General features: G+C 41.9%; 1 protein-coding gene across 8 annotated transcripts in view; it reads left to right on the top strand.

Moving 5' to 3' along the window:
- Positions 1–26,467, top strand: part of PIGN (phosphatidylinositol glycan anchor biosynthesis class N) — a 187,621-nt gene that overhangs the window by 95,885 nt on the left and 65,269 nt on the right. For all 8 annotated transcript variants that reach the window (XR_007772540.1, XM_050939909.1, XM_050939910.1 and 5 more), the window contains 6 exons: positions 1,005–1,181; positions 14,391–14,530; positions 15,478–15,577; positions 15,697–15,789; positions 17,726–17,817; positions 23,688–23,799. Coding sequence is in view for 7 of the 8 variants with exons in the window: in XM_050939909.1 (XP_050795866.1) it covers positions 1,005–1,181; positions 14,391–14,530; positions 15,478–15,577; positions 15,697–15,789; positions 17,726–17,817; positions 23,688–23,799 (714 nt within the window). In the remaining variant the exon portion in view is untranslated. The remainder of the gene's footprint in view (positions 1–1,004; positions 1,182–14,390; positions 14,531–15,477; positions 15,578–15,696; positions 15,790–17,725; positions 17,818–23,687; positions 23,800–26,467) is intronic.

Raw genomic sequence — 26,467 nt, 5'->3', positions numbered from 1 at the left:
CCCCTGGCCTCTGGCCAGGGGCTTTCTGCAGTTCCCCAAAACACCGGGGCTTCCCACACACGGCAGTTCTAACCGGTTATAAGCAGCAGCTGCTAGCATACTGTGTCCGCTAATAACCTCTCCTTGAGAAAGCGCAGGCCCTATCTAGACCGTAACAATATCTTCCGAGGTCCCCTACACCAAGGTAGTGTGGAGGTTGAGACATGGATTTCCGTTTGAACCAAATGATTCATTTACCAGTATTTTTCCAGAAGCTACATTCTAAACAAGGGGAAGAGACTAGGCTTCAAACTTCAGATGTTTGCAGAGCCTTTTTATTTACAAAGGACCAAATCCCTCAGTGTCTCCTCAAAGCTATTTGTAGCATTTACTGACAGAATGAAAGGTAGAGCGGTATCAGCCCAGAAACTATCCAGCTGGGTATTGGGATGTATTAGAGTCTGTTATGAGCTAGTTAGGTTAGATCCTTCCTCTCAGATTAGGACTTACTCCATTATGCAGCTTCCTTGCAAAGCATTTGCATTTCAGGATGGAACATTTGTGGACAAGCACTTGAGGAAAGAAAACTTACATAACTTACAGTAGCTGGAATTCAAGGTGTGTTGTCTATATATATTCCATGTCTTGCCCCCGCCCCCCCCCCCTTATTACAGAATTCTGAAACATCAGGGTTCTGTGGTGATGAAGGGACAGAATAGCAGTTAGGTCCACTCTGTCCTTTATGCCCTCAGTATGGGAGCAGAACACCTAGGGCTCATGCCCAATGGGTACTGATGGCTCATGCCCAATGGATACTGATGGCCAAAAGACTCCAATGTCTAGTATATGGGGTGCATGTGCAGCACGATTAGAATGTATGGACAACATATCTCAAAGAATTCTAGTTACTGTAAGATAAGAAACTTTTCTTTGCTATATGTTTTCTTGTTACATTTATTTTATGAGTATGTTCTACATGATTATGTTGTAAATTGTTATGATATCTGTTCTGTTTTTCTGTAAAGGTATCTCTTTGCAAAACCCTGATTAGCCTTGCTTTGGAAGGATTGTCATATTACCATACTTATGACAGATTGTTCTTGGGCATAAGCGTTGTCATGGGTTTTGTGGGCTGGACATCTTATGTGATTTTGCTGATTGTCAAGACGCATACTGGTCTGAGTAGGAGTACCCACGATAAGGTAAGTTGAAATATGCAGTGATGTTGCTGCCCAGTTAAATAGCAGTTTATATATGCATAGTATTATTTCTACAAAAACAGTAGGCCAATTGATACCCCCACAAGCAAAGCTGGAGTAAAAGATCTTTGCCAGCAGAAACTACTTGTAGTTTGAGGGAAATCTCCCTCCCAACCTGCAGGTATGGTTCAGGACATCTGAAAAGATGGGCCATTGTGTAACGTGTGAGGAGGACAACTGGATAGATTCCATTGCTTCTAGTTGCAGTAGGTTTGTAGTTCACAGCAACTGTGGTATACATTGATTCATTTAAAGTCAAGAAATAGAGACCATGTATCCATATTTAACCAGGTCAGTCTACACATAAGTGGAGACTCCGTTAGCCTTTTCATGACACTGCTCTTTTCACTCCTCTTTACCAGATTTCTTTTATTCTTTTTTTATTATTAATTTACTGAGATGAATTATGATCAGAGGTTCTTTGACTGTGGTTTCAATATTTCCCACTGCTTGTCATTCATGACCATGTGTTAGAAATGTAGTGTAGTTGTATTGAAGGAAAACTACTTGTATTTTGCTCAGTCACATTCTGAAACCACACTCAGATACATTTCTTTCCATGTACAGTACTGGGAAATGTTTTTGGAAATGAAGGCTTAAATTGGTGCTTGGGGGAATTTTCCCTAATATTGGCCTTTCTTATTTAATGCTAGTGACAACCATTTTGCTGGTAATTCTGTATGAGGTAGGAGAATATAAACTAACTTCTCCCATCTTTCATATTGGCTTAACATCAGAAGAACATGGCAGTGTAAATACATATTCGCCCTTAATTCTAATTATTTAATATTAAAATATCTTGTGATTGTTAATCCAGACTGACTAATAGGACTGTTTATGTTAAACATCTCCTAAAACTGTGTGTGGATTTTTATGCTTCTCACGAAAACAATTCCCTTAAAACAATGTGTTATTTAATTTAGGAAGAATTCTAAGTTTATCAGTTTTTCCTATGTTTAAACATCCACAGAAACTGTGAATCTCCTTTCATCTGCAATTTGGGACCAAGTTGTGGAGCCAAAAGATATTGTCAAGATTCCTTCCCCACTCTGAACTCTAGGGTACAGATATGGGGACCTGCATGAGAATCTCTAAGCTTAACTACCAGCTGAGATCTGGTTTTGCTGCCACCACTCAAATTAGGAGTTATTTGGGAAACTCTGTCCACCTCCCACCACAGAATATCTCCCTCCCAAGTACTGTAACCCTTCCCTGGGTAGCCTTGAGAGACTTCTCCACCAATTCCTGGTGAACACTGATCCAAACCCTTGTATATTAAAACAAGGAGAAATTAACCATTCCCCCTTCTTTTCCCCCACCAACTCCTGGTGAGTCCAGATCCAACCTCCTTGGATCTTAAAACAAGGAAAAATCAATCAAGTTCTTAAAAAGAAGGCTTTTAATTAAGGAAAGAAAGGTAAAAATCATCTCTGTGAAATCAGGATGGAAAATAACTTTACAGGGTAATCAGATTCAAAGAGCCCAGAGGAACCCCCTCTAGCCTTAGGTTCAAAGTTATAGCAAACAGAGGTAAACCCTTTAGCAAAAGGAACATTTACAAGTTGAGAAAACAAAGATAAAACTAACACGTCTTGCCTGGCTCTTACTTACAAGTTTGAAATATGAGAGACTTGTTCAGAAAGATTTGGAGAGCATTGTCATAAACAGATAGCTAAAGGTTAATGTCTCTTTCACCTGAAAAGAAGTAACCTGAAACACCTAACCAGAGGACCAATCAGGAAACAAGACTTTTTCAAATCTGGGTGGAGGGAAGTTTGTGTGTGAGTTCTTTGTTCTGGTCTTGAATCTGTCCCTCTCGGCTATGGGAAGGATTTTTCTGTTTCCTGCTTTCTAATCTTCTGTTTTCCAGTTGTAAGTACAAAAAAAGATAAGACAGTGATTTATATGTTTTTTTTTTATTTTGTATTTACATGTGTGTAGTTGCTGGAGTGTTTTGAATTGTATTCTTTTTGAATAAGGCTGTTTATTCAATATTTCTTTTAAGCAATTGACCCTGTATTTGTCACCTTAATACAGAGAGACCATTTTTATGTATTTTTCTTTCTTTTTACATAAAGCTTTCTTTTAAGACCTGTTGGAGTTTTTCTTTGCGGGGGGGGGGGGGGAACTCCAGGGAATTGAGTCTGTGCTCACCAGGGAATTGGTGGGAGGAAGAAGTCAGGGGGAAAATCTGTGTGTGTTAGATTTACTAGCCTGACTTTGCATACCCTCTGGGTGAAGAGGGAAGTACTTCTGTTTCCAGGACTGGAAATAGAGAGGGTGGAATCCCTCTGTTTAGATTCACGGAGCTTTCTTCTGTGTATCTCTCCAGGAACACCTGGAGGGGGGAAGGGAAAAGGTTTATTTCCCTTTGTTGTGAGACTCAAGGGATTTGGGTCTTGGTGTCCCCAGGGAAGGTTTTTGGGAGGACCAGAGTGCCCCAAAACACTAATTTTTTGGGTGGTGGCAGCTTTACCAGGTCCAAGCTGGTAACTAAGCTTGAAGGTTTTCATGCTAACCCCCATATTTTGGACGCTAAGGTCCAAATCTGGGATTAGGTTATGACATGGTGGCAGTGTTTGTGGGAAAGATAGAATCCAGAAGCCAGTAGGAATATTATATTTTTCTTTTCTCTGCTAGGGGCTTTTAAGCAGAGAGGAACGGTTTGGTTTTAAAAGGAACCAGAGAGAATTTTTTTTTCTGCTCTCTCTGGCAGTTTTTGGCTTGCATATTAAGCAAGGAATCATTAAGCTGTGACAAAAGGGTCTTTTGTGACACATTAGCACTCCCATTAGGAGTCAAATACCAGCACTATACACATGCAAATAAAGTGGTTTTTCTAGTTTACTTTACATTTAAAAGATTAGCTAGAGGAAGAAAGGGAAAAAGGCACTGTTGCTAGGCAGACCCCAGGAGACAACAGAGCCTGCAATTCAGACAATAAACACCAGAGGGCACCCCAACACAAGAAAACAGGAACCATGACTTCTAAGGCAAAAATGGAGGCTGAAGTACAAAGCAAAGAAGCAGAACACAGGCAACAACTGGGAAAAAGAGGTGGAGCTGAAAGAAAGAGAAGAACAGATCAAACAGGCAGCCCATAAAAGAGAACAAGAAGCCAAAACTACAGCCCACCACAGAAAACTAGAAGAAGAAGAGGTGGCCCACCGCCGAGACATGGAAAAACAACAAAAACAGATGGAACTCCAGAGGGAAGCCCACCAACAGGCCATGGAATTAGAAAAGGCTAAGCAACTGGCTCCAGCCAATCCTAACAACCCTTCACCAATTATGGTTCCACATCCCAGGAAATTTCCCATCTACAAGGCAGGTGATGACACCGAGGCCTTCTTGGAAAATTTTGAAAGAGCCTATCTTGGGTACTGCATCTCTGAAGACCAGTACATGGTAGAATTGAGCCCACAGCTCAGTGGACCTTTAGCAGAGGTGGCAGCTGAAATGCCTAAGGAGAACATGAACGACTATAAGCTTTTTCAAACCAAGGCCAGATACAGAATGGGGATAACCCTGGATCATGCCCGTCAGCGTTTCAGAACCCAAAAGTGGAAACCAGATGTGTCATTTCCCAAACATGCCTACTACGTTGGGAAAAATTATGAGGCCTGGATATCAGGACACAATGTTAAATCCTTGGAAGAACTGCACCTCCTCATACAAATGGAGCAGTTCTTGGATGGTGTTCCTGAGGACATAACACGGTACATACAAGATGGAAAACCCAAAAATCTCACCGAGGCGGGGGAGAGTGTAGCCATATGGATGGAAGTGGCAGAAAGCAAGAAAGCTACTGTCAAGGGGAACAAATACCCCAGAGGGCACACTGACCATAAACCCTACAACCGAGGGCAACCAAAAACCCCACCTACAACCCAAGTAAAGCCACAGACACACTATTCTTCCATCTCACCAGTCTCCAGTAACTCACCTCGACCCACTGACCCATCAGATGGAAGATGCTTTAAGTGTAATGAACTGGGACATATCAAGGCCAACTGTCCAAAGAACGCCATCCGAGTGCAGTTCATTACACCACCATCACACCAAAGATCCCCAGGCCCAGATGCCTCTCAAATACTCTTGGAGCGAAGGGAAAATTTGAGAGTGGGTGGAAAGAAGGTTACTGCGTGGAGAGACACGGGGGCACAAGTGTCAGCTATCCACCAATCCTTCGTAGACCCCAAATTCATCAACCCAAAGGCCAAAGTGACAATTTACCCCTTCATATCACAAGCTGTAGACTTGCCTACAGCTGAACTGCCTGTCCAGTACAAAGGCTGGTCAGGAATGTGGACTTTTGCAGTTTATGACAACTATCCCATCCCCATGCTACTGGGGGAAGACTTGGCCAACCAGGTGAAGCAGGCCAAGAGAGTGGGAATGGTTACACGCAGCCAAACCAGACAAGCTTCCAAACCCATTCCTGTTCCTGAGCCGTCCACAGACGCCCCGTCTGTGTTACCAGAGACCCAGACAGAGGTAGTGGACCCGGATTCCATGCCAACCACTGAAACAGCCACAGCACCTCCAGTCCCAGGCCTGGAACTGGAACAGCAACCAACACCAGCAATTGCAACCCCATCTTCAAACTCAACGCCAGTGGGCGCCAGCGAGCCAGAACTGGCAGAAGCAACAGACAGCCATACCCAAAAGGCTCAGCCAGAGCCTGAAATACCCTCAGGTGCACCAGCAGAGAGCGGTTCATCAGCAACGGAAACAACCCCATTACCTACATCGCTTCCAGAGGGACCAAGCCCAAGTCCACAGTCTGAGGAAGAAATGGTGACCCCAGCCTCAAGGGAACAGTACCAGACTGAGCAGGAAGCAGATGACAGCCTTCAGAAAGCTTGGGCGGCGGCACGGAGCACCCCACCGCCTCTCAGCTCTTCTAATCGATCCCGGTTTGTTATAGACCAAGGACTTTTATACAAGGAGATTCTTTCTGGTGGACACCGGGAAGAATGGCAGCCGCAAAAAACAGTTGGTGGTTCCAACTAAGTACCGGGGGAAGCTCTTAAGCTTAGACCATGATCATCCCAGTGGCCATGCTGGGGTGAACAAAACCAAGGACCGGTTGGGGAAGTCCTTCCACTGGGAGGGGATGGGCAAGGACATTGCCAAGTATGTCCGGTCTTGTGAGGTATGCCAAAGAGTGGGAAAACCCCAAGACCAGGTCAAGGCCCCTCTCCAGCCACTCCCCATAATTGAGGTCCCATTTCAGCGAGTAGCTGTGGATATTCTGGGTCCTTTCCCAAAAAAGACACCCAGAGGAAAGCAGTACATAATGGCTTTCGTGGACTTTGCTACCCGATGGCCGGAAGCAGTAGCTCTAGGCAACACCAGGGCTAATACTGTGTGCCTGGCCCTAACAGACATTTTTGCCAGGGTAGGTTGGCCCTCCGACATCCTTACTGATTCAGGATCTAATTTCCTGGCAGGAACCATGCAAAAACTGTGGGAAACTCATGGGGTGAACCACTTGGTTGCCACCCCGTACCACCATCAAACCAATGGCCTGGTGAAAACGTTTAATGGAACTTTGGGGGCCATGATACGTAAATTCGTCAACAAATACTCCAATAATTGGGACCTAGTGTTGCAGCCGTTGCTGTTTGCCTACAGGGCTGTACCACATCCCAGTTTAGGGTTTTCACCGTTTGAACTTGTGTATGGTCACGAGGTTACGGGGCCATTATAGTTGGTGAAGCAGCAATGGGAGGGGTTTACGCCTTCTCCAGGAACTAACATTCTGGACTTTGTAAGCAACCTACAAAGCACCCTCCTACACTCCTTAGCCCTTGCTAAAGAGAACCTACAAGATGCTCAGGAAGAGCAAAAGGCCTGGTATGACAAACATGTCAGAGAACGTTCCTTCAAGGTAGGAGACCAGGTTATGGTCTTGAAGGCGCAACAGGCCCATAAGATGGAAGCATCATGGGAAGGGCCATTCCCGGTCCAAGAGCGCCTGGGAACTGTGAACTACCTCATAGCATTTCTCAATTCCTCACTAAAGCCCAGAGTGTACCATGTTAATTCTCTCAAGCCTTTCTATTCCAGAGACTTGCAGGTTTGTCAGTTTACAGTCCAGGGAGATGATGCTGAATGGCCTGACGGTGTCTACTATGAAGGGAAAAAAGACAGTGGCGTGGAAGAGGTGAACCTCTCAACCACCCCGGAACGTCTGCAGCGGCGACAAATCAAGGAGCTGTGCACTAGCTTCGCCCCATTGTTCTCAGCCACCCCAGGACGGACTGAACGGGCATACCACTCCATTGACACAGGTAATACTCACCCAATCAGAACCCCACCCTACCGGGTGTCTCCTCATGCCCAAGCTGCTATAGAACGGAAGATCCAGAACATGCTACAGATGGGTATAATCCGCTCATCTACCAGTGCATAGGCATCTCCAGTGGTTCTGGTACCCAAACCAGATGGGGAAATACGCTTTTGCGTGGACTACCTTAAGCTAAATGCGGTAACTCGTCCAGACAACTATCCAATGCACGCACCGATGAGCTATTGCAGAAGTTGGGACGTGCCCAGTTCATCTCTACAATAGACTTAACCAAGGGGTACTGGCAAGTACCGCTAGATGAACCTGCCAAGGAAAGGTCAGCATTTGTCACCCATGCGGAGGTGTAGGAATTCAATGTCCTTCCTTTCGGCCTTTGAAATGCACCCGCCACCTTCCAGAGGCTGGTAGATGGTCTACTAGCAGGACTGGGACAATATGCAGTTGCCTACCTCAATGATGTGGCTATTTTTTCGGACTCCTGGCCCGAACACCTACTACACCTGGAAAAGGTCTTTCAGCGCATCAGGCAGGCTGGACTAACTGTTAAGGCCAAAAAGTGTCAAATAGGCCAAAACAGAGTAACTTACCTGGGACACCAGGTGGGTCGAGGAACCATTAACCCCCTACAGGCCAAGGTGGATGCTATCCAAAAGTGGCCTGTCCCAAGGTCAAAGAAACAGGTTCAATCCTTCTTAGGCTTGGCCGGGTACTACAGGCGATTTGTACCACACTACAGCCAAATTGCTGCCCCACTGACCGACCTGACCAAAAAGACCCGGCCAAATGCAGTTAACTGGACTGATGAGTGTCAAAAGGCCTTTACCCAACTTAAGGAAACGCTCATGTCTGACCCTGTGCTCAGGGCCCCGGACTTTGACAAGCCATTCCTAGTAACCAGGGATGCATCAGAGCGTGGTATAGGAGCAGTTCTCATGGAGGAAGCAACGGATCACAACTTCCATCCTGTCGTGTTTCTCAGCAAAAAATCGTCTGAGAGGGAAAGTCACTGGTCAGTCAGTGAAAAGGAATGCTATGCCATTGTGTACGCTCTGGAAAAGCTACGCCCATATGTTTGGGGACGGCGGTTCCAGCTACAAACTGACCATGCTGCACTAAAGTGGCTTCATACTGCCAAGGGAAACAACAAGAAACTTCTTCGTTGGAGTTTAGCTCTCCAAGATTTTGATTTTGAAATTCCGCACATCTCAGGAGCTTCTAACAAAGTAGCTGATGCTCTCTCCCATGAGAGTTTCCCAGAATCCAGTAGCTGAAAAGTATTCTTAAAATGTAGAAGTCTGTTAGTTATATACTTAGTGGTATATGTAAAGGTGCATGTGTTGTATTAATCTGTTTATTTTAAAGTTCTAGGAGGAAATCGCCGCCAGTGAGCTTCCCCACTGTCTGCAATTTGGGGGGCGTGTCATAAACAGATAGCTAAGGGTTAATGTCTCTTTCACCTGAAAAGAAGTAACCTGAAACACCTGACCAGAGGACCAGTCAGGAAACAAGACTTTTTCAAATCTGGGTGGAGGGAAGTTTGTGTGTGAGTCCTTTGTTCTGGTCTTGAATCTGTCCCTCTCGGCTATGGGAAGGATTTTTCTGTTTCCTGCGTTCTAATCTTCTGTTTTCCAGTTGTAAGTACAAAAAAGATAAGACAGTGATTTATATGTTTTTTTTTTATTTTGTATTTACATGTGTGTAGTTGCTGGAGTGTTTTGAATTGTATTCTTTTTGAATAAGGCTGTTTATTCAATATTTCTTTTAAGCAATTGACCCTGTATTTGTCACCTTAATACAGAGAGACCATTTTTATGTATTTTTCTTTCTTTTTACATAAAGCTTTCTTTTAAGACCTGTTGGAGTTTTTCTTTGCAGGGGGGGCGGGGAACTCCAGGGAATTGAGTCTGTGCTCACCAGGGAATTGGTGGGAGGAAGAAGTCAGGGGGAAATCTGTGTGTGTTAGATTTACTAGCCTGACTTTGCATACCCTCTGGGTGAAGAGGGAAGTACTTCTGTTTCCAGGACTGGAAATAGAGAGGGTGGAATCCCTCTGTTTAGATTCACGGAGCCTTCTTCTGTGTATCTCTCCAGGAACACCTGGAGGGGGGAAGGGAAAAGGTTTATTTCCCTTTGTTGTGAGACTCAAGGGATTTGGGTCTTGGTGTCCCCAGGTAAGGTTTTTGGGAGGACCAGAGTGCCCCAAAACACTAATTTTTTGGGTGGTGGCAGCTTTACCAGGTCCAAGCTGGTAACTAAGCTTGAAGGTTTTCATGCTAACCCCCATATTTTGGACGCTAAGGTCCAAATCTGGGACTAGGTTATGACAAGCATGGATTAATTTTTGGTCCCTCTTAGCCCCAAGAGCGAACAACCCCAAAACAAAGAGCACACAAACAAAAGCCTTCCCCCTCCTCCCACCAAGATTTGAAAATATCTTGTTCCTTTATTGATCCTTTGGGTCAGGTGTCAGCCAGATTAGCTGAACTTCTTAACCCTTTACAGGTAAAAGGATTTTGGTATCTCTGGCCAGGAGGGATTTTATAGTATTGTACACAGGAAGGCTGTTACCCTTCCCTTTATAGTTATGACAGATATATATTAACATTTTTGATAGAATGAGTTGCATTAGGTCAGTTTTCAATGTGACATCTTATCCTAACTTAATATGACATAACATACCGGAAATTTTATTTTAAAAGTCATTTAGATTTGATACTTCCTGTCAGTTTAGATCAGGGATGGGCAAACCTTTTAGCCCGAGGGCCACATTAGGGTTGCGAAATGGTATGGAGGGCCGGGTAGGGAAGGCTGTGCCTTCCCAAACAGTGTGCCTCCTCCCACTTCCCGCTCCCTGACTGCCCCCCTCAGAATCCCTGACCCATCCAATCCCCCCTGCCCCTTGTTCCTTGACCGCCCCCTCCCGGGACCTCCTGCCCCTAACCGCCCCCCTGGGTCCTCAGCCCCTATCCACCCCCCTTCCCAAGCCCCTTTCAGAATGTGCCCTGTGCACATGGGCAGAGGACAGCTGCACAGCCAGAGAGAACCGGCGGTACCCCTTCAAAACGCCGCCCTGTTGTTGTGGGGCCGGGTCAGGGGAAGGAAGAGGAATGAATGCTTTACACTAGCTACGTGGGCTGCTCTCCCCTACATGTTTAATACATTTGCATATCCCACTATATATTTTTATACATGCATCTGACGAAGTGGGTATTCACCCATGAAAGCTCATGCTCCAATACGTCTGTTAGTCTGTAAGGTGCCACAGGACTGTTTGCTGCTTTTGTATATTTTCACTCCTTTCAAAGAAGTTGACACAACTTATAGAAGAAAAACAATAGATAGAGTTGTTGGTTTTTTTAGGCTTTGTCAGCATATAATGTACCAAAGACTGCCCTTGGGTCCTAAGGCTTTTTCATGTTATATCAAGTTATAATGGGCTTCAGAACAAAAATATTTAATGAAACTTTAACCTTTCAAATATCAGAATGTTCCCAGATTACAGTGAGTGGTTCCTGAATCAGTGTAAATAAAAGCTGTGACAAGAAAGGAAAATGCTTATTTAATGTTCCTCTTTGTAGACATAGCAGTGATGGATATGCACTAGTGCTATTTTAAGTGTAGCCTACGAGTTTAGAAAATTTCATCCATTTCTAAATGTACATCAGAGTTTTATATTTTCTGAAATTCCTCTTTCGTACAGGCCCTTTATTCCGCAATAAACAATTGTGATAAAACAAACTTCATTCTCTCTTGCCTACTAAAAGGAATATTCTCTTTAGGTTATAAATTCTTTGGAAAAGCCAAATTTTTTAAAATCATTAACAGGGCTAGCTGTGTCTAGAAGCTTTTAAACGGTAGTTATCTATAGCCATCTCTTGTCTATAGTCTTATACTTAGATTGTAAGTTCTTCAGGGCAAGGCTCATCTTTCTTGTGATGAGTTTCTGCAGTTGCTAGCACAATGGGGCCGGGGCTTCTAGAAGCTATCACAATAAAAATAAAAATAACCACCTCTCTTTGTTTCTTGTATGAACATTATACTGGCACTAGAAAAGGTTCAGAAAAGGGCAACTAAAATGATTAGGGGTTTGGAGAGGGTCCCATATGAGGAAAGTTTAAAGAGGCTAGGACTCTTCAGCTTAGAAAAGAGGAGATGAAGGGGGGATATGATAGAGGTATATAAAATCATGAGTGATGTGGAGAAAGTGGATAAGGAAAAGTTATTTACGTATTCCCATAATACAAGAACTAGGGGTCACCAAATGAAATTAACAGGCAGCAGGTTTAAAACAAATAAAAGGAAGTTCTTCTTCACACAGCACACAGTCAACTTGTGGAACTCCTTACCTGAGGAGGTTGTGAAGGCTAGGACTATAACAGCGTTTAAAAGAGAACTGGATAAATTCATGATGGTTAAGTCCATAAATGGCTATTAGCCAGGATGGGTAAGGAATGGTGTCCCCAGCCTCTGTTTGTCAGAGGATGGAGATGGATGGCAGGAGAGAGATCACTTGATCTTTGCCTGTTAGGTTCACTCCCTCTGGGGTACCTGGCATTGGCCGCTGTTGGTAGACAGATACTGGGCTAGATGGACTTTTGGTCTGACCCGGTACGGCCATTCTTATGTTCTTAACTTCAAAATCCAATAAGGTTTAGAAAAAAGACGATTAATACCAAATAAATTAATTTCAACAAATAAATGCAAACTTGAAACCTCTTCTTGCAGACCTACCTTGCACAGAAAAACCTTACTCACATAAGAGAAGACTGTGGAGAATCAGTCCGTAGTTCCTGAAAAGAGGGTTGGATTTTCCAGTAGTAATTAAGGAATTGTATTCCAGTTTGGTTACTAATTTCTTACACAAAAGAAACAAATGTGCACATGGAATTTTACGTTGGAACTTTTGGACATAGTAAATGTTATGCAAGCTTGGGTGCTAAAATTTATTTTTCTAAATGTATATTTAGACACCTAAATAGAAGTGTCCTTATTTTCCAAAATACTGAGTAACTATAACTCCCTTCGATTTTCAAGTATGTTGTGCATGCACAGATCCATCCTAGAATACTCAAGGAGTTAATAGAGGAGGTATCTGAGCCTCTAGCTATTATCTTTGGAAAGTCATAGGAGACGGGAGAGATTCCAGAAGACTGGAAAAGGGCAAATATAGTGCCCATCTATAAAAAGGGAAATAAAAACAACCCAGGAAACTACAGGCCAGTTAGTTTAACTTCTGTGCCAGGGAAGATAATGGAGCAAGTAATTAAAGAAATCATCTGCAAACACTTGGAAGATGGTAAGGTGATAGGGAATAGCCGGCATGGATTTGTAAAGAACAAATCGTGTCAAACCAATCTGGTAGCTTTCTTTGGTAGGATAACGAGTCCTGTGGATAAGAGAGAAGCGGTGGATGTGGTATACCTAGACTTTAGTAAGGCATTTGATACGGTCTTGCATGATATCCTTATCGATAAACTAGGCAAATACAATTTAGATGGGGCTACTATAAGATGGGTGCATAACTGGCTGGATAATCATACTCAGAGAGTAGTTATTAATGGCTCCCAATCCTGCTGGAAAGGTATAACAAGGGGTTCCGCAGCGGTCTGTTTTGGGACCGGCTCTGTTCAATCTCTTCATCAATGACTTAGATGTTGGCATAGAAAGTATGCTTATTAAGTTTGCAGATGATACCAGACTGGGAGGGATTGCAACTGCTTTGGAGGACAGGGTCAAAATTCAAAATGATCTGGACAAATTGGAGAAATGGTCTGAGGTAAACCGGATAAAGTTCAATAAAGACAAATGCAAAGTGCTCCACTTAGGAAGGAACAATCAGTTTCACACATACAGAATGGGAAGAGACTGTCTAGGAAGGAGTATGGCAGAAAGAGATCTAGGGGTCATAGTGGACCACAAGCTTAATATAAGTCAACAGTGTGATACTGTTGCAAAAAAAGCAAACGTGATTCTGGGATGCATTAACAGGTGTGTTGTAAACAAGACGCGAGAAGTCATTCTTCCGCTCTACTCTGCGCTGGTTAGGCCTCAACTGGAGTATTGTGTCCAGTTCTGGGCACTGCATTTCAAGAAAGATGTGGAGAAATTGGAGAGGGTCCAGAGAAGAGCAACAAGAATGATTAAAGGTCTTGAGAACATGACCTATGAAGGAAGGCTGAAAGAATTGGGTTTATTTAGTTTGGAAAAGAGAAGACTGAGAGGGGACATGATAGCAGTTTTCAGTATCTAAAAGGGTGTCGTCAGGAGGAGGGAGAAAACTTGTTCACCTTAGCCTCTAATGATAGAACAAGAAGCAATGGGCTTAAACTGCAGCAAGGGAGATTTAGGTTGGACATTAGGAAAAAGTTCCTAACTGTCAGGGTAGTTAAACACTGGAATAAATTGCCTCAGGAAGCTGTGGAAACTCCATCTCTGGAGATATTTAAGAGTAGGTTAGATAAATGTCTGTCAGGGATGGTCTAGACAGTATTTGGTCCTGCCATGAGGGCAGAGGTCCCTTTCAGTCCTAGAGTCTATGAATCTATGAATCAGTGTTGTATGTACCAGTTTGTGGAAACATGTTTTTCACATGCAGTTTACTGTAAGTCCTTTTGCTTGAAAATTCAGCCCTACATGTCTAAATGCCACTCCTAAGTATTTTTCTGCCTGGAAACACTATACATTTTGCTGGTGAACTGCCTTGTACATTAGTGTAGCTGCTCTCTTGGAATAATGTTTGATGTACTGTGCATCAGATAACTGGGAAATAGTATTTTGGAGTTTGAAATATTAGAGTACTGTTTCAGGAACATTTATATGAATCATTTGCATTTCAGGCATCTACTGTTCTCCTCTTGTATGGTTTTGCAGCTATTGGAATATTAATAGCTTTTTTCCTGCTGATTCAAACCTGTCCGTGGACATATTACATATATTGTCTGTTACCGGTGCCAGTATGGTATGCAGTTGTGAAAGAGTAAGTAAAGAATCTAGCTGATTCATAAACTCATCTCGCTTCTCTTTTCCGCCCCACCCTTTGTTGACAATCAAATTATGCAAAAGTCATTGAGAAATGTTTTTCTTCCTTTTATGAAGTATTCATTTTCCAGGACATTCCAGGACACTCTGGTTTATCTCTCCCTAGCAGGTGAAGTGGAGTTTCCAAACTGATAGCTATATTTGGCCCTTCTAGTAGATACCTCTTCTATTTGGAAATTTTTTTGACCAATAAAAATGGTCTCATACTCTCCAAAAACAAAATAACATTGCAGGATGTGGGAGAAGCTTCCCCTAGAGTCTAACTCCTGGAGCAAGTTCCTAATGTGTTGGAGTGAAATTCGCAGAAACTGATTTCATAAGTTGGGCAAAACGATCCTTTTTTCAGTGATTTTTCAAACTAAGTCTGGTCCAAAGTGCTGAACACTCAACCCCCACTGCAGTGGAGGACACCCAGCAGCATTCTGAATCAGGCTCTAATTCTGCAAAATTGGTTGATGGTTCTGACGTATGCTGAAAAAATACACTCAATTATGGAAATATTTGTAAGTTTGCGGTTGCCATTACCTGTCTGACATATTGGCTGTTTGTATTATCCAAAGAAAACTGGACATGCTCTTGTTGGCTTTTAGTATTGACCTATTTAATTAGACACCTAATAAAGCTAACCAGGCATATTTTTGTCAACGCTTTTGAATTTTTCATCAGTTTCAGTGGATGCTGAACTTAATGTAAATAATCATAAACTCAGTAGGCCATAGAGATGAAGGTAGTTCTGATGGTGGTGTTAAAATAATGTGTAAAGTTAAAAAAATGAGGGCTGCTTCTGAGCACTTACACTCTTAAACCTCCTAATTTATGGCAGTGATTCTATCTAATTTGTTTTAACTAAAGATAATGATTATCCTGTGCAATCTTCCTAAACAGATTCAGAGTTATTCAAGACCTTGCGTCATTGGTCTTGGTGTTTCCTCTGGGTCAGTCTATTGGATTCTTAGTAGCTGGTGCTCTGGGAATTGAAATATTAGTAAGTACTTTATTAATATGTATTTATAAAGGACCTCGTTGCTAGCTTTTTATCTGCTTGAGGAAATGTTGCTTTTATTAAAGTTTGTTTTTCATTTTCTTATTGAAATTTTTTACTAGGTTTTCAGCTTTTTTTATCGCTCTACACTTACTTTTGGTCTCATTGCCTTTGCTGGCTGGCCATTGATCACACGACTGTGGACTCAGGCAAAGGTACAGTAATGATTTGCCAAAAGGCATTAAATTGATTGGTAGTTGGTTACCTTTTAGTCTCCTCTTTTGGACTGTGGTCTCCTGATTCTCATTCCTGTAATATACTTCCTGTTTCACTATAATGGCTAACATCAAGCAGGACAAGATAATGCCACATTTCCTGGATCTATTGATGTTACAGTTTCACAGGCCAAGCAGTAAGGGTGCTGACCGAGCAGTGCTACCGTGACGCTTTACTGAAAGCTGATCTTGACTGTAGAATCATAGAATATCAGGGTTGGAAGGGACCTCAGGAGGTCATCTAGTCCAACCCCCTGCTCAAAGCAGGACCAATTCCCAACTATATCATCCCAGCCAGGAGTTTGTCAAGCCTGACCTTAAAAACCTCTAAGGAAGGAGATTACACCTCCCTAGGTAAGCCATTCCATGCTTCACCACTCTCTGAGTGAAAAAATTTTTCCTAATATCCAATCTAAACCTCTACCACTGCAACTTGAGACACTTCTGTCACTTCTGACACTTCTGTCACTAAGAACAGTCTAGATCCATCCTCTTTGGAACGCCCTTTCAGGTAATTGAAAGCAGCTATCAGATACCCCCTCATTCTTCTCTTCTGCAGACTAAACAATCCCAGTTCCCTCAGCCTCTCCTCATAAGTCGTGTGCTCCAGCCTCCTAATCATTTTTGTTACCCTCCGCTGGACTCTTTCCATTTTTCCCACATGCTAGTGTGTAATGTGTCTGCAGTGCTTTTGGTAGTCACTATAATGGTCCAACAAATTGGTTGGGAAATCCAAGATTTCTGCTGAAGTCTAGTGTCCCAGTTAGCTGAGTCATGTTGCCATCCTGTTTTCAGGCTAGCTTCAGTGTTACCAGTGTTCAGTTGTTGTATTCTGTGATATACTAATTAAAAGTGCTTGGGATAAAATCCTGTGAAAATGGTCATGAAACATACACAGATATTTTACTAAAATGTAACAGTTTTATAAACGTTGAGGTCCTTAAAGGAAGTTTCCAATGATTAGTCATAATATTGTAGGCATGTAGCTATTTACTAAATACAAATATTTCTTGAAAATTAATTTTTAAAATAGCTATTATAATCATCTGTCACTGTTTCACTATCTCGGTAACCAAACAGTGTATCTCGTCTCACCTCTGAAGCTGCCATTGTACTAAAGTTTCTCAGCAAAAACTCTGGTCTGGTGCTATGGGGTGGGAATCAGGTAGCACTGTTTCCACTTGAATGCATGGGGAAGCTGCAGCTTTCAATGTCAGCCATCACTGTTAATTTATTCAGAACTCTTTTTAATTAAAAAAAATAGCAAACTTTTATTTTTAAAATGTATTATGACAAACTAAAAATCCTTGTTTTCTCTTGTATTCAAAGGAGAGAGAGATTCCTGAGTCTTGCTTTGCATTGTAAAACTGTCCAGGTGGCAGCTTCCTATTTGACTGTTAATTATTTTTTAATGTATTTAAGACAATTAATGGTTACTTGTTCTTCTGAGTAGTTATAGTATAGAATATCTGTGATAATATTAGTTTTATTGGGATCTCATCTTGCATTTCACTGATTTCCATAAAGTTATAGATAAACCCGGTTTTCTGAATAACAAGTTGTGCTCAAAGGCCCCAATTCAGGAAGGAACTTAAACACACTCTTAACATTATTTCCTCTTGATTTCAATAGGACTTTAGAAATTATTAAAATGCTTGCCTGAATCAGCATCGAAGTGCAGTAGTATAAATGGCCTGTCAATTTTTTTCAGTTTATCCTATCCATGATGCATGCAACCATTTATTCTGATGGGGATTCCAATGGCTGCATATACTATTAGCTCACTATAGCAAATACGGAAATGTTTTCTCTGTGCAGTCAGTTTTGTCTGCAGGCATGATTTCCAAAGATGCTTTTCTTTGTTTCTTTGTTCTAGGTAACAACATTGAGCTGGACTCTATTATGTTTACTCTTGGCAATGTTTCCCTTGATGCCTGTTGTAGGAAGAGAGCCTAATATTTCTCTGGTGTAAGTATATTTTGTTGATTAAAGCTCTTTATTTTTCCATTTAATATTCACAAATTTAAATTCCCATATCTAATTTTAAGTAGGTTTTCACTGAATAAAAGTCTGTAGCTAATGAAGTACTCACATTAATGGGATGGATTTTTTTCTCTTTTATTATGTAAATATTATGTAGCTTTTCTTTGTTGTTTTCCTGTTTCCTGTATCCTTTCCTCCTTGATTTTCTTTTTGGCGTCTCCTTCCCATATTGTGCATTTCCTCCTCTTCTTTCCTTTGTCTCTTCCCCCACTGAGCTATTGTCAGTTTTTTCTTGTGCACTTCTATTATCTCCATCATCCACTCCATTCTCACTGCGAACTACCAGTTCATTTTGCAGGCATCACCTCTGACCAGTCTACTTGCCAATTCCACTGATTGGCCCAGCATGGTTTGTTTAGATGTAGTATAGAACGTAATACAGAGAAATAAAATGCTTGATTTGAACTTCACACAACACTTATTTCCCTGCTCAACACATTGTGCCTAATGGAGTCATTTTAGCATGCTGTCACTGTGCTTGAGTAAGAGATGCCATTAGAGCTCTGATACCTGGATATGCAGCATGATGTTTGGAAGGTGGGGGAAGAGCTATGATCCTAAATATTTTCAGAGCTATTGATGCTTTTCCCAAATGTAATTCCAGCACTGCTCATTGAGTTTTAGTCCATCCTAACAGATATTCGATTCAACCCTTCCCCATCTACTGCCTACCCACTCATCTTTTGCATTGTGGTGGGCATTTTAGGAATATCTAAGAGGATTTTTAACACCTTATTAGCATCTTTTGGCTGCATATGTATGCATACATTTCCCCCAATCCAGTCTTAGTTTGTTTATTTTTTTTTATGCACATTAGATTCTATCTGCTACTCTGCTTCTCCAGTCACTCCAGTTTCCTTCTCTCCCTGCTTTTTCATTGCAAGTGATCCCTAATGCAACTGGCACTTGCTGGGTATCCATTTGGTCCCCCTCATCCAGTTCGTCTTTACAGCTCTGAAATGTTTTGTGCTTGTTTAACTGTTGTCTTGGGTTTTGGGGATTTTTAAAATGTACATGGTTTCCTGGAACACATGAAGCTAAGGGAAGGGATGGAAGAGAAACTATAAAGATAAATAAACCAGAGCTTCACTGAGATCGAGGTACATTTATTACACCTGTGTGAGCAAAATGCACATGTTCCAAGGCTATGACCCCAGCAGCCCCAAATCCAAGATCAAGTTTCCTTCAGTAATTTGAAAACTCAAACTAGGTAGCCCTCGTGTAATTTTAATATTGGTTATTATCAGTACCTGAAAGTCATTACATGATGGCAGTTCAGTGGCCTGAGTTAATTTTTTGTTGTTTGTTCATTTCTTGTTGTGCATTCGTCCACATCACAAAAACCAGTCTGACAGGTTTCTTTGTTGGTAGTCTCTGCAGAGAGTTCAGGGAATGAGTGGGTATTAGAACTGTACAACTTTATTACTACTTACATCAAGGCTGAAGCATGTTGTAGAAATAGTCCAGGGACAACTGCAGTCTTTCTACCCTTACTGAGCTTTTGCTACAAGAAAAAGAACGTAAAGATAAACATAACCAATGGTCTGTCTAGTCCACTATCCTATCTTCCAATAGTGGCCAATTCCAGATGCTTCAGGGGGAGTGAACAGTACAGAGCAATTTTTCAAGTGATCCATTCTCTGTTATCCAGTCCCAGCTTCTAGCAGTCAGAGGTTTAGAGACACCCAATGCATAGAGACAGGTTTCAGAGTAGTAGCCGTGTTGGTCTGTATCCGCAAAAAGAACAGGAGTACTTGTGGAACCTTAGAGACTAACAAATTTATTTCAGCATGAGCTTTTGTGAGCTACAGCTCACTTCTTCGGATGTATAGAATGGAGCACACAGATGCATAGAGTTGCATCCCTGACTATTTTGGCTAATAGCCATTGGTCGACTTATTTTACATGAACTTATCTAATTTTTTTAACCCAGTTATACTTTTGACCTTCACAACATCCCTGACAATGAGTTCCACAGGTTGATTGTGTGTTGTGTAAGAAATACTTGCCTTTTGTTTGTTTTAAACCTGTTGCCTATTAATTTCATTGGGTGATCCCTGGTTTGTGTGTTGTGAAAGGATATAACACTTCCTTATTCATTTTCTTCACAGTATTCATGGTTTTATAGACCTTTATAATATTGCCCCTTGGTCGTCTCTCTTCCAAGATGAACAGTAGCAGTCTTTTTAATCTCTTATATGGAAGCTGTTCCATACCCGTAATCATTTTTGTCTTCCTTCTATTGTACTTTTTCAGATTCTAATATATCTTTTTTGAGATGAGGTGTCCAGAACTGCATGCAGTATTCAAGGTGTGGGTGTACCATGGATTTATATAGTGGCCTTATAATATTTTCTATCTTATTATCTATTTCTTTCCTAATGATCTCTAATGTTTTGTTAGTTTTTTTGACTGCCACTGCACATTGAGCAGATGTTTTCAGAGAACTATCCAGAATGACTCCAAGATCTTTCTTGAGTGGTAACAGCTCATTTAGACCCCATCATTTTTTGTGTATAGTTGGGATTATGTCTTCCAATGTGCATTACTTTGCATTTCTCAACACTGAATTTCATTTGCCATTTTGTTTCCCATTTACCCACTTTTGTGAGATCCCTTTGTAACTCTGCACAGTCAGCTTTGGACTTAGCTATCTTGAGTAATTTTGTATCATCTGCAAACTTTCCTACCTCATTGTGGACCCCTTTTTCCCAGCTCATTTATGAATATGTTGAACAGAACTGGTTTCAGTACAGACCCTTTGGGGACTCTGCTACTTACCTCTCTCCACTGTGAAAACTGACTCTTTATTTCTGTCCTGTTTCCTATCTTTTAACTGGTTACTGATCCATGAGAGGACCCTTCCTTCTTATCCCATGATTGCTTACTTTGCTTAAGAGCCTTTGGTGAGGCACCTTGTCAAAGGCTTTCTGAAAGTCCAAGTACACTGTATCTACTGGATCCCCTTGGACACGTTTGTTGACCCCCTCCTTCAAAGAATTCTAGTAGATTAGTGAGGCATCATTTCTACTTACAAAAACTGTGTTGTCTCTTTCGTATCACGTTCATCTATGTGTCTGATAATTCTGTTCTTTACTGTCATTTCAACCAGTTTGCCCGGTACTGAAGTTAGTCTTACTGGCCTGTAATTTCCAGGATCATCTCTGGAGCCTTTTTTAAATATTGGTGTCACATTAGCTATCCACCAATCTGACTTAAGCTGATTGAAGCAATAGGTTATATACCACAGTTGTAAGTTCTGCTGTTTCCTAACTGATTCCTTCAGAACTCATGGGTATTTCCTGGTGATTTACTACTGTTTAATTTTTCACTATGTTCCAAAACCTCCTCTATTGACACCTCAATCTGGGACAGTTCCTCAGATTTGCCACCTAAAAAGAATGGCTCAGGTGTGGGGAACTTCCTCATTTCTTCTGCTGTGAACACCAATGCAAAGACTTCATTTAGCTTCTCCACAATGACCTTGTCTTCATTGAGTACTCCTGTAGCACCTTGATCATCCAGTGGCCCCACTGATTGTTTGGCAGGCTTCCTGCTTCTGATGTACTTAAATTTTACTGTTAGATTTTGTGTCCTTTTCTTGTTGCTCTTCAAATCCTTTTTCTTTTTTTGGCCTGACTAAATATACTTTTACATTTGACTTGCCAGTATTTATACTTCTTTCTATTTTCTTCAATAGGATTTGACTTCCAATTTTTAAAGGATGTCTTTTTGCTTCTGACTACCTCTTTTATTCTGTTGTTTAGCCATCATGGTAATGGTTTATCCATGGTGGTGGGTTTTTTGATCCTCTTACTGTGGTTATTTTTTTAAATTTGGGATGTACATCCAGTTTGAGCCTCAGCGATGATGATTTTTAAAAGTTTCCATTCAACTTGCAGGCATTTCACTCTTGTGACTGTTCCTTTTAACTTCTATTTAACTAGCCTCCTAATTTTAGTGTCAGTCCCATTTTGGAAGTTAAATACTACTATTGTGGGTTTCTTTGGTATTTTGCCCCTTACAAGTGTGTTAAACTTAACTACATTTATGACCAAGTGGAGAACTTCAGTTGTCACTGTTGTTAGTCAGGCTCTTTTAATTTTCATTCATTTTAATAACAGTACAGTAACTCCTCACTTAACATTAACAGTTATGTTCCTGAAAAATGCGACTTTAAGTGAAACTATGTTAAGTGAATCCAATTTCCCCATAAGAATGAATGTAAATGAGGGAGGTTAGGGTCCTGGAATTTTTTTTTTTTGCCATACAATACAGTACAGTACTATAGTTGGGAGGTGCCCCGCCTTACCCCACACAGGCACAGTCCACTGGCACTGGAGACAATGAGGCAGGCAAGGAGGCTGAAGGTGCTGTAGGCTAACCTTAAGCATGTTGCGCAGCTGCAGCGGCAGCTTCCCCTACTCTGCAAGCACCAGGGGTGGGGGAACTCAACCCTCGGCCCGCCCACATCACTCCTTCCCCCAAGACCCCACCCTTAACCAGCCTCTTCTTCCCCCCCACTTTACTCTGCATGCCAGGTCCTTGCTCCTCCCCCCCTCCCTCCCCTGCCTCCTGCCTGTGGCAATCAGCTGGCTTGCAGCATTCAGGAGGGAATGGGGAAGAAGGAGAATATGGCGTGCAGGTTCTCTCTCCCTCCCCTGCCTCCTGAATGCCGCAAGCCAGCTGATTGTCGGGGGCTGGAGGGACGAGAAGGAGGGGGGAGCCTGCGCGTTGAGTCCTCGTTCCTCCCCCTTCCCTCCTTCCCCTGAACGTCGCAAGCCAGCTGATTGCCGTGAGCAGGAGGGAGGGGGGAGGAGCGAGGACACTGCGCAGCTCCCCCCTCCCTCCCCTGTCTTCTTCCCACAGCAATCAGCTGGTTTGTGGCATTCGGGAAGCAGGGGAGGGAGGGGGGAGCCTGCATGCTGAGTCCTCGCTCTTCTCCTTTCCCTCCTGTACACCACAAGCCAGCTGATTGCCATGGGCAGGAGGTGGAGGGAGGAGAGGGAAGGCGCTGATCCACAGCATCTACCGGCTGATGGGAGGCGCTGGGGAAGGGGGCCGTAGGGGAGCTGATGGGGACCTGCCTGCTGTGGATAAAGCAGGCAGCCAAACAACGTTATAGCAAAGCATTGCACAACTTTAAATAGATCATGTTCTGTAATTGAGCAGGGACTTAAGATTGAAACAATGTTAAGTGAGAGGACGTTAAGTGGGAAGTTACTGTAAAATAAAACAAAACTTAGATTATTCTATTCAAGTGAGTTGAAATGGTCTTTTAAGAAAAAAGAAATTATCATATGATGAATAGTGACATTCTTTCTATCAGAATCAGACTGTTGTACTACCACTAATATATATTATCATTTAAATGCAATTTTTTAATGTGACCCAAAAAACCTTGAAGCAAATTATTTTAAATCACAGATCTTTGAAATTCAACTCATAGACTTGCAAAGAAAGTAATTCAAAGAAAGCGAAGAATGATGGGTGTTATGTTAACATGATGAACAAAACACATAAACAAAACAAAGACCTAGGATAGAGAAAAAAGAAGGCCACAGTGAATGTTTATGGATGACAAGCCTTCAAAAAACATCTGTCACATCATTAATTTTAACCCCTTGGCTCTGGGTTCCAAAGATGGGTTTTAGATGCTTTCTGAATGTTTCTAGCTGTAATTTTGTAAGACGTCTGGTTTCATTCCTGTGAGAAAAATCCTATGGGAAAATCATTCTTATGAGAATTTTATAAAGAGAGACATTTTAATAATTGTTTGTTTGTTTGTTTAACAGAACAGTAGCAGGTTTGGTGATTCTCCTGATCTCTTCCTTCTCCCTGGCATGTCTTTGTAAAAGCAAAAATAAATATGTGCCTAAGAAAGATCTGACAATACTCCTTTTTCAGGTCAGTTGCTAATTTTCAATAAATTTGAATTAATTTCTATGTGTATATTTGTATGTACTGTCTAAGGACCCAGTCCTGCAAACTCTATCAGGAAGTTCTGTTTATTATCAGGAGTTATCTAATTGACTGCTTTTTTAATGAAACTATACTCATAGTAGTAAGCACTTTTAAATGTGGTAATATTTACGGTATCAGATATTCATTCTGTGTGTGTGTGTATTGATGCATGCACACGCACACACATTTACATATGTTTATATGCCTTCCCCTTCAATGTCAATGTCTTACGTTCAATCCACATATGTAACTTCCAGTGACCTTTGTGTAAACTGCATTTGCTGATTCAAAGACACAGTATGGTCATAAGGGTTTGTCTTTTTTATTTCTGGCTTGAATTTGAAGAATAACATGAATCTGTAATCTAGTTCTTTTCTGCTGGTTAAATCCATTTCTTTTATCATGGCAAAGTTGAGAATTACCTATGGCTTTCTGAAATTGGTGGGTATTTCTTTCACAATATATGTTAATTATAAATTACAGGGAGGATTTTGTAAGTTTTCACATCTGTTGTCTTCATTTTTAAATCTATTACAGCATTTGTCCCCCACCCTACACCTGACTTAAGTTCTAATAATTTTTTTAAGCCTTATGAATGATTTTACATTGTTGAAATTTCTTACTGACCTAAACAATGCATTCAGTATATCATGGAGTTAAGCTTGAAGATTGAACAGTACAGATTAAAAAACTAAAAAATCAGGTGCCTAAAATGCCTCTTTAAAATATCAGAGGGGTAGCCATGTTAGTCTGGATCTGTAAAAGCGGCAAAGAGTCCTGTGGCACCTTATAGACTAACAGACGTATTGAAGCATAAGCTTTCATGGGTGAATATCCACTTCATCAAATGTTCATCTGACGAAATGGGTATTCACCCACGAAAGCTTATGCTCCAATACGTCTATTAGTCTACAAGGTGCCACAAGACTCGTTGTCGCTCTTTAAAATATGTGTGCATATGTGCACAAAGATAACATTTTTTGCCTCTTTGGCTCAATGCCATGAAAAGAAGTGTGTGGATTTTCAGGACTACTTTTTTTAGCCTCCACATTTAAACATTTAAAATTCTCATAACTGTCATTTGGCAGGCAGTGGCTCTCTCATTTGCATGTCTCAAAACAAGTGCTGTAGTACCCAAGGTCCCTGGAAACACAGCCAGGGGTTTATAGGGGGCTAGTGGAGGATTCCATGGAAGCGGACCTGGAGTTAGAAGGGAAAGAAAATGCCAGACCACTCATGAGTCAGATAAGCGAATTCAAGCAATTCTACCCACTCTCAAAACACTTGATTTCATCGGGGGGAGGGATAGCTCAGTGGTTTGAGCATTGGCCTGCTAAACCCAGGGTTGTGAATTCAATCCTTGAGGGGCCACTTAGGGATCTGGGGAAAAAATCAGTACTTGGTCCTACTAGTGAAGGCAGGGGGCTGGACTCGATGACCTTTCAGGGTCCCTTCCAGTTCTACGAGATAGGTAACTTTTCTCTGATTGTTCAGTGAAGACCTTCAGGAGCTCCCCAAATGACCCTTTGAGTAGTGATTCCTTCATTTCATTGATAACTAATCGTAGTCTCCATTAGATCTTATTTCAAAAGTCTCCCCAGTCTCTCTCCAAAGGAAGGAGGGACCCAGATAATAGTTCTTATCCATCCATTCTTCCTCAGAGTCTGAGAAAGGAAAGATTAATTCAGACTTGGATTTGGAAAAGCAGATTACAGAGGCCTTGCACAGATTTCACAAATGCATCTTTCTTCATTGTTAAAAATGTATTAGTTGCTATCAAGCTGTAGGCACTCAAAAGGAAAAAGGATTTCAGAAGACTGCTGGTGTTCCTGGAAGATGAGAAACAGTTTTACCTGTTCATCCCTCTGAACAAAATCTTGAAGACACATCTCTGTCACTTTGGGCTCCAAAGTACCTCTTTCTATATCATCTCCAAACTGTACAAGCTCAATAGTGCTTCCAGCTTATTGTCTAGTGTCCCATTAAGTGCACTCCATGGTAACAGCATGGCCGAAAAAGCCAGACCTCCTTTCCTCTGGACACCAACATTTCTCTGTGGGACCCAGTGAATAAGACATAAGTTGAGTTTTTGTTCGTTTATATTTCTAGAAGGATCTTTGACTTAAGGGGCAGGGTGGCTCAGTTTGCCACAGCTACCTATTTCTTTGAGATTTCTCTATCAGCTACTAATTGGTTCATTGAGGTACCTGTATCAGCTGAGAAAAAGTTCTGTGTCCTTTGACCATCGGCAGCTTTAATCATGTGCTAAAGATTCTCTTAGTCTCTCTGCCAGCATCTTCTAGAGCTGATCAGTTAAACAGCAGGGTCAGAATTTCTCTTCTCAACAGAGAATGGTGGTTCTTCTTCGAGTGGTTGTTCATGTCCATTCAAAGTAAGTGTGCCCGCCGCGTGCACGCCAGGCGGAAGATTTTCCCCTAGCAGCGTCTGTAGGGTCGGCCCTGGCGCCCCCGGAGTGGCGCCACTACAGCACCTATAAAGGGACCCGCCGACCCTCAACCCCCTCAGTTCCTTCTTACCACCGGTGATGGCTAGCTGGAACTTCTCTTGCGCATAGCAAGTTAGTAGTGTCCTATCCTTATGTATAGTCTGT

The sequence above is a fragment of the Gopherus flavomarginatus genome, chromosome 2, assembly GCF_025201925.1.
Source record: "Gopherus flavomarginatus isolate rGopFla2 chromosome 2, rGopFla2.mat.asm, whole genome shotgun sequence".
Classification (NCBI taxonomy): domain Eukaryota; kingdom Metazoa; phylum Chordata; order Testudines; family Testudinidae; genus Gopherus; species Gopherus flavomarginatus.
Note: the sequence above shows the minus strand (reverse complement) of the source record. Positions and strands in the feature narration are given on the sequence as shown.